The sequence below is a fragment of the Pristiophorus japonicus genome, chromosome 8, assembly GCF_044704955.1.
Source record: "Pristiophorus japonicus isolate sPriJap1 chromosome 8, sPriJap1.hap1, whole genome shotgun sequence".
NCBI classification, from domain to species: Eukaryota; Metazoa; Chordata; class Chondrichthyes; family Pristiophoridae; genus Pristiophorus; species Pristiophorus japonicus.
The window spans coordinates 100,486,105-100,499,221 of NC_091984.1; the positions used below are offsets into that span (position 1 = coordinate 100,486,105).

Genomic DNA, 13,117 nt, shown 5'->3' on the forward strand with positions numbered 1-13,117 from the left:
TCTTTCTCACATCTTGGGTAATGCACACCTGTTGAGGACGGGAGGGGTGGGGGGGGCAGGTGGTAATGTGGAGCGCCCAGCTTGGTGCTCTTCAGAGGCTGGTCTGGGGATTGGAGTGGGAGTGGCAGTTGATTGTCAATCGGTGTAGCGTCTGGACATGTTCCCTTATTGCAGCAGCTAACTCCAACATGCCCTCCCTCATGCGCTCTGACCTGCAACATTTCTCCCTCGTATTGAGCAAAAGTGTTTCAACTACCTGCAAAATTTCCTCCCTCATGTTCACTGTCATGGTTTCAGCTGACTGAGCTATTCCCTCATTCATGGCCCCGGATATCGTTCCCATTTCTCGTGAGCATTTTGTTACTTCTCTCGACAGTCCCGATGCCCCACTGATGGTGTCCAGGAGTGATCGCGTAAGGCCAATGCTCTCTGCACTCATTGCTATCATCTAAACCACATCTGTTAGATCCTGCACTTCGAGAGAGCGTGGTCGAGCTCTCCTTCCCCTCCTCGCCCTGGGTGTGGCTCACAGCATCCCACTGGGACCCGCAGCCTGGGATGGTGGGAAACCATGGAATGTCCCACCAACACTCAAACCACTAGTCAGGGAAGGGGCTAGCAGCTTAATGGGCAGCACCTGCACCTCCTCCAAAGTGAGTACAACCATCCACCTCCACGGAGGTGTGTGGGGTTGCTAACCCATCCACCTCCATGGCACGAACCTGGTATTGCAGTACTTCCAGGAACGGTGCAGTGGCTCTCGGCCTTTTGGCTAAGAGCATTGGCGCAGAGTGATCCTTGATGTGTGCAAGGTGACCTCTGCCGTTTGTGATTTGCTCTTGGTCTGGAAGGTGAGATTGGAAGATGTTCTCTTCAGGCTCGTCCCCGTCTGAATATTCTTTTGCATCGTCAGCGTAGGTCTCAAGTTCTGCAAAATATAACAGAACACAGACAAATGGTTAACAGCAGAGGAGGGGGCAGGGTGGTGGCATGAGTAGGCTCACAGCGTAAGCAGCAGGCTGATTTGATGGACCACGGTGAATGATAACACATTGCATCAACCGAAGTGTAGCTGACTAAGACATCCCCACGAATCGAAATGTGGCTAGCCCGCACAGTACTTGAGTTTTCGCAAAGTTACACTCTAGAATTTGTAGGACTTGCTCTCTCCCTCGAGTGTGGGCCCAACTTGTGCAGTGGTGGTTGCTTTTCTCCAGGCAGGACCCATCAAAACAGCGCCCTGTCTTCCAAGGGTGTCAGTGGGTGCAGATTTGCCGGGCTGCCTCCTGTTCAAGTTCTTTCCCTTTTATTATGTGCCACCTTACTCTGCAAAGATGAAAATGCAACTTTTTAGAGAGGGTGCCTTTCAACTGGGTGGGACATATACAGTTGGTCACATTTACATTACAATTGCCATTGCATTAAATGAATGAAAATATTACTTGCACAAACTACTTGACCAAGGTCCTGCCATTTTTTGCACTGGCCTCCAGATCTCTGGGTGGTCACCATTGCACAGTAATCTTTTGCACGTTGATTCCAGCGTTTCTTGATTTGTTTGGGTGGAGTTTTCATGTGACCTCTGCTGGTGTCCAGTTCTTGCCATCATGCCTCAATCACAGTAACTAGTGCCTCCACTTCATCCTGTAAGAAATTCTTGGTTCTTGCACCGTGTTGCAGCTCCGATTTTTCCAATGAGAATGAGTTATCTCACACAACTGGCTCTTTAAAAATGGCCGAATGCAGACAGGGAGCTGTACTGCGCATGCGCGCCCATAGGACTCGCGTCAAAAACCTCTGTCTTTTTTTCAGCGCAGACAGCAGGCTCCATTTCCCCGAGTCGACTGGACAGGCTGCGCGGCACCAAATTTGAAAAATATCGTGGGGAAACTTGGCGCGCACATTTTTGGAGTAGTTCTGGCCTAGAAAAATTGGCGTAACTCTGGCAATATGCCAAAAAATGGCTGTAGGCAAAATTGAGTCCTATGAATCTCTTGCATGGAAGTTACAGCACAGAAACCGGTCTCTGCCAGTGTTTATTCTCCATGATTGACCTCCCATTCTATTTACTTCATCTTGCCCTATTGACGACATCTACTATTCCTTTCTCCCTCATGTACTTATCTAGCTTCCCCTTAAATGCATCTATGCTATTCGCCTCATCCATTCCATTTGGTAGTGAGTTCCACATTCTCACCACTGAGTAAAGATGTTTCTCTTGAATACTCTTATGTAAAAGCTCTAGCTTTAATGTTTACAATGCACAGATATTGTTACTTCACTGGTTAGATATCTGTAGCTGGAATATTAACACCGCCAGGCTTGCTTTGCATTTCTTTTGTTGACTCGGCAGCGTGAATAGGAGGCTGATAGATATCAGTGACAGCATAAGTTTATGGAAAAAAAACTCTCAGCAGTTTTTCAACTTGGGAGGGTGAAGAGATACTTGCACCTCTTTCAAAATATGGTCTCTTCTGCTGGAGATTGACCTTAAAATGATTTGAGGCTGAAGAAACAGATGTTCAGTAAAAGCAGACTTGTCAGAGCTAAAGGGTGTACACAGTATTCTGACTGTTCAAGGACTGCTTGGAGGGGGGGAGGGGGGGCAAGGGGGGGGGGAGGAGGGTGTGGTCAAGAAGACATAACTAGAAGTGATGACAATGTCTCAACAGTGGAACAGCACACTCCGCAGTAACTGTTGCAAAGAAGTGAAGAGAAAAACAGTGCAGGCTGTGGATTTCCATGTTGCTGATCAGTGGTATGTTGCAGTAGTTCCAAGACGCTTCAAAGAATCATAAGATAATATTTGACAAGAAGGCACATAAGGGGATATGAGAACAGGTGTCCAAAAGCTCGATCAAAGAGGTAGGTTTTAAGGAGAGATTACATTGCAGTCGCAAGTGAGGCTCCCACCCAATGCATTGTTGCTGTTTTGAAGCCTGCAACTGAAGGGATTGTTTCAATGGCCCCAAAATGAATCTAGAACAAATATTTCTTATTTTGTATTGTAGTAGCAAAGCAAATCAAATGTCAATATCCAAGTTGGATATCTAGGCCAAAGCTTCTGGTGTAACAGCGTGGATATCTTGTAGGCTGCCTGCAAATTTTCTTGGAGGGAAGTGCTCAATGATGTGCTTCAGGGTGTATAAATGCCCAGAGGAGCTGAGGGCCCAGGGGCAGCATGGGCCAGCCCACACTGTGATATGTGTGCACACTAGGCCCATGCAGTCGAGCAGGTCTCCAGTCGTCCTGATTAACCATTGCCACTGGATAAAGGCCTAGCTCTGTCAAGCCCGTGTGGTGGCTGATGTACAATGGTCAAAAAATCCACGCACAGGCATCTTCCACCCCTTCAATTGGAGTTCAGGACTGGAATATCGGGTTCTTCATTGAAACATCTGTGAGCTCATCCCTTTTGGTGTGGAAGCAAGTCATCCTCGTTCAAGGGACTGCCTATGATGATGATGATGATGTTGCAGTCGTGTTAGCTATCTCAGCTGACCAATGTCACAATTTAACCCTTGGACTTTGATTCTTGCCGCTCCCGCCTTCCTGTTTCTTAAAGGTGCTGGCCCATGTTGAGTGCTTTGTCATTTTCTTCAGCTATGATGAGGGGTAAATGCACATTGTCAGATAATAGGCAAGAAAAACATATCAAGTACTGTTTTCAAAAGTCTTATGAACTCCAAAATTTGTTCAACTTGGTGCAGGATGGAAAATGCAGTACTCATTTTAATGTGCAAGCACACTGAACACTTGAAATCATAAAATCAGATTTTTTAGACCTGTCTGTTCATTGTCCATTACTTTCTGGCTTGCATAAAACTTTGTTTTGATCAAACTTTAGAAGAGGCTGCTTAACCTAGTGAATGAAGCTTTCCTGAAACTCCTGCACAGTCAACTGAAAGGTTGATCTTGTCTTTAATAAGCTTACCATTCACAAAAGAGGATGAAGTTAATCTTACAGTAGTGGAGGAGGAGTAGAGATATTGGATAGGATAAAAATAAGAACATAAGAAATAGGAGTAGGCCCTACGGCCCATCGAGCCTGCTCTGCCATTCAGTAAGATCATGGTTGATCGTCGACCTCAACTCCACTTTCCCGTCCGATCTCCATATCCCTTGATTCCCCTAGACTCTATCTCTCTGCCTTGAATATACTCAGAGACTCTGCATCCACAGCCCTCTGGGCAGAGAATTCCAAAGATTCACAACCCTCTAAGTGAGTGAAGAAATTCCTCTTCTCTGTTTTAAATGTGCTTCCCCTTATCCTGAGACTCTGCCCCCTAGCTCTAAACATTCCAGCCAGGGGAAACAACCTCTCGGCATCTACCCTGTCAATCCCCTTGAGAATCATATGTTTTAATGAGATCACTTCCTCATTCTTCTAAACTCCAGAGAGTATAGGCCCATTCTACACAATATCTCATAAGACAGCCCTCTCATCCCAGGAATCAATCTAGTGAACCTTTGTTGTACCGCCTCCAAGGCAAATATATCCTTTCTTCGATAAGGAGACCAAAACTGTGCACATACTCCAGGTGTGGTCTCTCTGAAGGCCCTGTATGATTGTAGCACGACTTCCTTACTCTTACACTCAAACCCCCTTGCAATAAAGGACAACATATCATTTGCCTTCCTTATTGCTTGCTGTACCTGCACGCTAGCTTTCTGTGCTTATTGAACAAGGACACCCACATCTCAATACCAACATTTAAAAGTTTCTCACCATTTAAAAAAATATTCTGTTTTTCTATTCTTTATACCCAAGTGAATAACCTCACATTATATGCCATCTGTCACCTTACTGCCCATTCACTTAGTCTATCTATATCCCTTTGCAGACATTGTGTTCTCCTCACAGCTTACTGTCCCACCTAGCTTTGTAACGTCAGCAAACTTGGATACATTACAACTCTGTCCCTTCATCTAGGTCATTAATATAGATTGTAAATAGCTGAGGCCGCAGCACTAATCCTTGCGGCACCCCACGAGTTACAGCCTGCCAACCTGAAAAAGACCTGTTTATCCCTACTGTTTTCAGTCTGTTAACCAATCCTCGATCCATGCTAATACATTACCTCCAATCCCATGAGCCCTATCTTGTGCAATAAGCTTTTATGTGGTGCCTTATCGAAATCCAAATATACTACATCCACTGGTTCCCCTTTATCTACCCTGCTGGTTACATCCTCAAAAAAACTCTCTAAATTTCCCTTTCATAAAACCATGTTGACTCTGCCTAATCATGTTATGATTATCTAAGTGCTCTGATACCACCACCTTAACAATGGATCCCAGCATTTTCCTGATGACGGATGTCAGGCTAACTGGCCTGTGGTTCCCTGTTTTCTCTCTTCCCCCTCCTTTCATGAATAGCAGTGTTGCATTTGCGACCTTCCAATTTTCTGGGGATGTTCTAGAATCTAGGGAATTTTGAAAGATCAAAACTAATGCATCCACTATCTCTGTAGCCACCTCTTTTCGAACCCTAGGATGTAGACCGTCAGGTCCAGGGGATTTGTTGGCTTTTAGTCCCATTAGTTTCTCTAGTACTTTTTCTCTACTTATATTAATTACATTAAATTCCTCACTCTCATTAGACCCTCTGTTCCCCACCATTTTAGGTATGGTTTTTGCATCTTCTACTGTGAACACAGATGCAAAATATTTGTTTTAACATTTCTGCCATTTCCTTATTCCCCATAATTTGTCTGAGGGACCAATGTTTATTTTTGCTACTCTCTCCCATTTTATGTACCTGTAAAAGCTCTTACAAACTGTGTTTATATTTCTTGCTAGTTTTTTCTCCGTCTATTTATTTTTTCCCTTTTTGACAATTTTTTGGACACCCTTTGCTGATTTCTGACACTTCCCAATCTGCAGACTTACTACTATTTCGCAACATTATAAGCTTCTGCTTTCAATCTAATGCTATCCTTAACTTCTTTAGTTAGCCATGCGTGGATCACTTTTCCTGTGGAGTTTTTGTGAATGGAACATATTTTTGAGAATTATGAAATATTACTTTAAATGCTAGCCACTGCTTATCTATTGCTGTACCTTTTAATCTATTTTTCCAATCTACTAGCCAACACGCCCTTCATACCTATGTAATTGGCGTTATTTAAGTTCAAAACTCTAGTTTTGGACTTGGGCAAGTCACACTCAAACATGTGAAATTCGATCGTATTATGATCACTCTGCCCCAGAGGATCCTTTACAATGAGATTGCTAATTAACCCTGTCTCATTACACAATGCATGATCTGAAATGGCCTGTTCCCTGGTTGATTCCATGACATATTGTTCCAGGAAACTATCCCAAATGTATTCCATGAACTCATCCTCCAGACTACTTTTACCAATTTGATTTGTCCAGTCTATATGAAGATTGAAGTCCCACATCATTATTGTATTACCTTTGTTACAAGCTTCTACTAGTTCTTGATTAATATTCTGTCCAACAGTATAGCTACTGTCAGGGGGCTAAATACAACACCCAGTGTTTGCTGCCACTTGTTGTTCCTTGTCTCCACCCATACTGATTCTACTTCCTGATCTTACGAGCCAAGATCCTTTCTCTCTGCTGTCCTTATGTCATCCTTTTATTAACCAGGATATCCTCCCCTCCCCTGCCTGTCTTTTCAAAATGTCAAGTACTTTGGAACATTTAGTTCCCAACCTTGGTCACCTTGCAACCACGTCTCTAATGGCTATTACATTAAACTCATTTATCTCTCTGCCACTAGTTCATCTATCTTATTACGAATGCTCCATGCATTCAGATAGAGACTTTAATTAAATTGTTTTTACCATTATTCCCTGCTTCGATAGGAAGAAAGTGCTAACTAGGTTGGCATCATTCAAAGTCACCTAGTCCTGATAGGAATACATTCTAGGTTGCTGAGGGAAGCTAGGATGAAGATAGCAGAAGGTCTGACCACAATCTTTCAATCTTCTGGATATGGGAGTGGTGCCAGAGGACAAGAGGATTGGAAATGTTACAACCAAAATGGGAGAGGAATAAACACCAATCAACGGTGGGAAAACTACTAGAGAACATTGCCAAGGACAAAATTTGTCACTTAAGGAAGCATAGGTTAATAAAGGACAGCTAGCACGGATTTGTTAAAGGTAAATTGTGTCTGACTAACCTGATTGAGTTCTTTGATGAAGTAACAAAGCGGGTTGATGAAGGTAAAGGGACAGGGGTAACTTGAGTGCGATATTGGCGAGAGAGAGAGAGAAGTATGCAGTGGGTTTCCCCAGGGGTCGCTGTATTGGGCCCATTGCTTTTCCTGTTGTGTATACATGACTTCGATACGGGGGAGTACAATTTCGAAGTTTGTGGATGATATAAAATTTGCCAACAGTAAATAGTGAACATGATACAGGTTGAGCGTCCGCAATCCGGAGTTCTGAAATTCTGACTGTTCTGGAATCCGGACACCGGGACGATCAATCCGGAATCCAGAAAATGTTCCAAAATCTGGACACTTTTTCAAAAAAAAAAGCTATTTATTGTTACAAGTTGGGCCGAGGGAGGGGGAAAAAACACCCCAGAAAATTCCAAAACATAAAATTTCACAATACCCCTTGCCTACTAAATTGCTGAAAAAGAATAAAAAAATAACTTTAAAGTACTTTATTTTTTTGCAGGTTTTTCAAGGCCACCGACCCCTGACCCACAGCCGACACTGCCGAACCCAGAACCCCCGCCCACCAAACTCCCCAGGCCCCGTTGAGCTCCCCCCATTCCCCCCCCCGGGCCTTATCTCAGCCCAGGCGTTTCCAGATTCAGGACCTCGGAAAGACGTTCCGAAATCCGGAAATACCTGAAATCTGGAACAGCCTCGGTCCCAAGGTTTTCAGATTTCGGACGCTCCACCTGTAGTAGCAGAATTCAGGAGAATATAGATAGACAGACTGGTGAAATGACTCATGGCAGAAGCAATTTAATGCGGACAAGTGTAAAGTGATGCACTTTGGGAGAAACAACGTGGAGAGGCAGTATAATCTAAATGGTACTATTTTGAGGTGAAGAGGTTCAATAACATTAAGGACCTGGGGGTACATCGTCACCAGACTTTGAAGGTGGCAGGGCAAGTTGATAAGGTGGTTAAGAAAGGATATGGGATACTTGGCTGTGTAAATAGGGGCATTGAATATAGAAACAAGGAAGTCATGCTAAGCCTTTATAAATTTGTGGTTAGGCCTCAGCTAGGATATTGTGTACAATTCTATGCACCACACTCCCTCGAAAGGATGTCAAGGAACTGGCGAGGATAGAGAGGAGGTTTACCAAGGATGAAGGACTTCTGTTATGTGGTGAGATTGGAAAAGCTGAGATTGTTCTCCTGACAGCAGAGAAGTATGAGGAGATCTAATGGAGGTATTCAAAATTGTGGGAATTTGATAGAGTAAGTAGGGAGAAAATATTTCCTCTGGGGAGTGGGTCGGTAACCAGAGGTCACGGATTTAAAATAATTGGTGGAAGAACTTGGAAAATGAGAGATTTGTTCACAGGGCTCAATTTTCCCCAAAGCATTTTTTTGGCGTACTTGAAGAGTTATGCCTGATTTTTTTTTTTGTGGGGGGGGGGCCCTCACGCCCCCCCCCCCCCCCCCCCCCAAGTACACCAAAAAAAAGTGTTGTAAGTTCTTTTCATTTTGGCGTGGCCTAACCTGAGGGGGGTGAAGCCTTGATCTGGGCCAAAAAGATTGGGCTGCCATGGTAATCAGGGACACACTTTGTGTGTCTCGGACTGAGAATGGAACCAGACAGCCTTCCTGTGTGTAAACCGGGACCCTCTCCCTCGCCTCCCCCCTGTGCTGTAAAATTCTATAATTTAAGATTTACTCTTGCTGTTTTTACAAATCTTGCACACTAACCATTCTGGTAGGGATTTCTGACAATTCAAGTCCTTGAGAGAGGAATTTGACCCTGTTGAATAGATCCTCTCTCATTCTCATGCTCGTAATAAAAATTTCATAGATTTTCCAAATAACATGCATCAGATTTGGGCTGCCGAAAGTTTGTTAATTCTTTGTAATGTTTGGAGTTTTTTTTAAAAAAGAGACCGAATGTTGCAATCCCTAGTGCTGCAGTCCAACAGGAAGCACACATTAATGGTTACTGCCTTTTTGCATAATTGAACTTTACATGGTTCCCTTTTATTTCCGGATAGCTGTGTCAGTTTCCCCCTGCACACAGTCATGGGATGGGAACCACACTCTGAAAGTGGAAATGCATTAATTGGAGAGAGGGAGAGGAAGGAAGTCCCCAGTCACAACATAATTATGGATGAAGAAGGCTAATCTTAATTCGTGCATCTCGGCGGAGATCCCAACCCGTCCTTGATTAATTGAAAATTTTCACTTCCACGACTCCATATGGCATCCCATTCCTGGACCATTTTACCTATAGTTATATGGCATGAAAGATAGAAATCTCCCAATGGTGTTTTGTAATTATTTCCTTTTGTATATGTGTCTCTGCTGGACTCCTGCCATTTATTCAGCTGAAAGAGGGCACAGTTCCAGCTTTTCTGGTTACAGAAGTTCGCTGCAGAAAGTGAGTAAGTTTGTAGCACATTATGTTCGATTTGTAACAGCCAATTTTACAGACTGAGTTACAATGAATATAATTCAGCACGTGCAGTTTTAGTTAGTTTGTAACAATTCTTCAGTACACATCATCATTTTATCATGTTTCATGGATCAGATTTGGTTCTGACAATCATTTTCTTCCCCATCCATGGGGCAAATTTTGTCTCGATTGGTGAAAAAAATCTCCTATTACAGTAAGCTTTCCTTCGATAAATTTCAACAGCAAAGAATACTCCTGTAACTGTGTCCGTGTTCCTTAGAAATTGTGGAATAACTTTTTATATACAAATATTGTTGCTTGCGGTCTAATAGAACCCTTATTACTGTATTAGCTTACTGGAATTGATGGAAGCACTCTTTTGTTCTTCGGGTCCACCAAGGATCTTTCCTTGGCCCCCTCCTTTTTCTCATTTACATGTTGCCCCTTGATAATGTCATCTGAAAACATGGGGCAATTTCCACCTGTCTCCTAATGACTTATAGTTCTACCCCTCAACCACCTATCTTGACCCCTTCACTGCCATTCTGCTGTCAGACAATTTGTCCAACATCCAGTCTTAAATAAGACACACTTTCCTCCAGCTAAATATTGGGAAGACCAAAGCCATAATGTTTGGCCCTCAACAATGAATCCAGTGATTCTAGTGTTTATAGAGGTCCTGAACCTCCGACCCCATACCCCAGCCCACCTTTGCTAAAACCCTCATCCATTGCCGTTATCTAGATCAGACTATTCTAATACTCGCTGAGCTGGTCTCCCATTTTCACCCTTTGTAAACTTCAGCTCATCCAAAACACTGCTACCTGTATCGGATCTTGCACCAAGCTTCACTCATGTCCTCATTGAGAAATTGGAAACCAATGTTGAACAAATAGTCAAATTTAAATTTCTCATTCTTGTGATTAAATCCCTTTGAGGCTTCACCCACATCTTTCTCTAATTTCCTGCAGGTATAAAACAGCTCCTCCCTCCTTGAGCTAATAACGAGCTACAAGTCAGATTTATCGAGTAATACCTGTAGTTAAAAATTAGCCTGGGAAGGGACTCTCCGACTCGCCAAGATTGATCCCTGGGATGAGGGGGTTGTCCTATGAGGAGAGATTGAGTAGATTGGGCCTGTACTGCGAAGAATGAGAGGTGATTTCATTGAAACATACAAGATTCTGAGGGGAATTGAGAGGCTGTTTCCCCTGTCTGGAGAGTGTCGAACTAGGTCAGGCTATTTAAGACTGAGATGAGGAGGAATTTCTTCACTCAGGGTTGTGAATCTTTCGAATACTATATTCAAAAGGGCTGTGGATGCTGAGTCTCTGAATATATTCAAGGCTGAGATAGGTAGATTTTTGGACTCGAGGGGAATCGAGGGATATGGGGATCGAACGGGAAAGTGGAGTTGAGGTTGAAAATCAGGCATGATCTTACTGAATTCCCTCGCTACTGCACTGACCTGTCTGCCTCGATTGTGCTCATGACAGCCGAGATTATGTGCTCAAGATTATAAAGTGGGGCTTGAACAGACGAGAGTCTTGTTACCGAGCCAAGGCTAACACCTCAGTGGAAAAAAATCTACTGAGATTTGAGTATAGATTGTGAAGAGTGAAAATTGGCCCAATATTTGTGAAATACTTTTTTACCCCTCCTTTCCTACAGGCAATGACTAATGCAGGGGTAAGGCCCAAGTCTCAGTACCTTATTGATTCTTGTAGTTGACTGTAAGTGATCACTCCATAAACTTGCCATGAGTTTAAGGTGGGGCTGGACTCACAGGAAATGAAGTTTATTTACTCAGTACAGTCTATTTGAATAGTGCACCAAAGCAAACAATCTAGAGTCTATTTAAAACATCATAATGAACTGTAGCAAACAGCGCTCATGACTGAAACAACCAATAAAAGCAGGGTGATTTCTCTAGCAAAATGCTGAGAGTGCAGGATAGTTACATACAAATGATGTGCATAAAATCAATCCCAGTCACTTACAGCAGTGTGATCTCCAGGTGTGATTGATGGGGTAATTCCCCCATCATCTCCATTCTGGCCAGGAATAATGTCAAAATATGCAGATTAAAGTGTTTGCTACAGTTGTTAATTTGCTGTATGGATGTAATTATTTATTGGTTGCTTAGAGGGTCCTGGCTAATTTGGAGTGTGCATGTGTGTGTGTGTCAACAGGTACATGAGGGATCTTTCTAGACTATTGTATCTTGAGGTTCACCTGATGGTTCAATTGATCTTCAAAAGGCATTTGGGCTGCTCAATGCAGAAAATATTTTCTGGCATTTATACTATTTGTATCTTTTTTAATATAGCAAATGAAGACCGACTTGTTGAAGCAGTTTGATTCTCAGTTTAACCATTTTGTGGACAATCTGATTGAAGAATCAACCACCCTGGACTCTCCTCTTTCTCCTTTCTCATCTCCATCGGTGAATAAAGAGCAAACAGTTGTGGCTCACGGGTAAGGAATGATGGGTCGTGAACACAACAGGCAATGGCATGTATATATGTATGGCCAAACAGACTATAAATTCGTGTGCCAATGTTGTACATAAGCATTGGCTGGAGGAGTCTGGAGGCAAGTTTGTTCCTTTTGTGTCTCACATGAGAACATAAGAAATAGGAGCAGGAGTAGGCCATTTGGCCCCTCGTGCCTGCTCTGCCATTCAATAAGATCATGGCTGATCTGATCTTGGTCTCAATTCCACTTTCCTGCCCACTCCCCATAACCCTTGACTCTCATCATTCAAAAATCTATCTATCTTTACCTTAAATATATTCAATGACCCAGCCACCACCTCTCGGGTAGAGAATCTCAAAGATTCACGACCCGCTGAGAAAAGAAATTCCTTCTCATCGCCGTTTTAAATATGCAACCTCTTATTCAGAAACTATGTCCCCTAGTTAACATCCTCTCTGCATCTACTTTGGCCAGACCCCTCAGAATCTTAAGATCACCTCTCATTCTTCTAAACGCCAATGAGTATAGGCTCAACCTCTTATCAGGAATCAACCTCGTGAACCTGCTCCTGAGCTGCCTCCAATGCAAGTATATCCCTCCTTTAAAGGAGACCAAAACTGTCTGCAGTACTCCAGGTGTGGGCTCACCAACGCTCTGTACAGATGTAGCAAGACTTCCCTACTTTTGTACTCCATCCTCCTTTGTTCCCCATTATAAAAGCCAACATTCCATTTGCCTTCCTGATTACTTGCATGCTAACTTTTGTGTTTCATGCACAAGGACCCCGAGATCCCTCTATATTGCAGCATTTTATAGTCTCTCCATTTAAGTAATCTGCTTTTTTTATTCTTCCTACCAAAGTGGATAACCTCACATTTTCCCACATTATACTCCATCTGCCAAATTTTTGCCCACTCAGCCTGTCTATATCCCTTTGCAGATTCTTTGTGTCCTCTTCACAACTTGCTTTCCAACCCATCTTTGTATCATCAGCAAATTTGGTTACATTGCACTCGGACCCTTCATCCAAGTCATTAATATAGATTGTT

General features: G+C 43.1%; 1 protein-coding gene across 1 annotated transcript in view; it reads left to right on the plus strand.

The window, feature by feature from the left end:
• Positions 1 to 13,117, plus strand: part of soat1 (sterol O-acyltransferase 1) — a 90,742-nt gene that overhangs the window by 55,520 nt on the left and 22,105 nt on the right. The window contains exon 4 of the mRNA XM_070887185.1: positions 11,920 to 12,068. Within this exon, the coding sequence (XP_070743286.1) occupies positions 11,920 to 12,068 (149 nt within the window). The remainder of the gene's footprint in view (positions 1 to 11,919; positions 12,069 to 13,117) is intronic.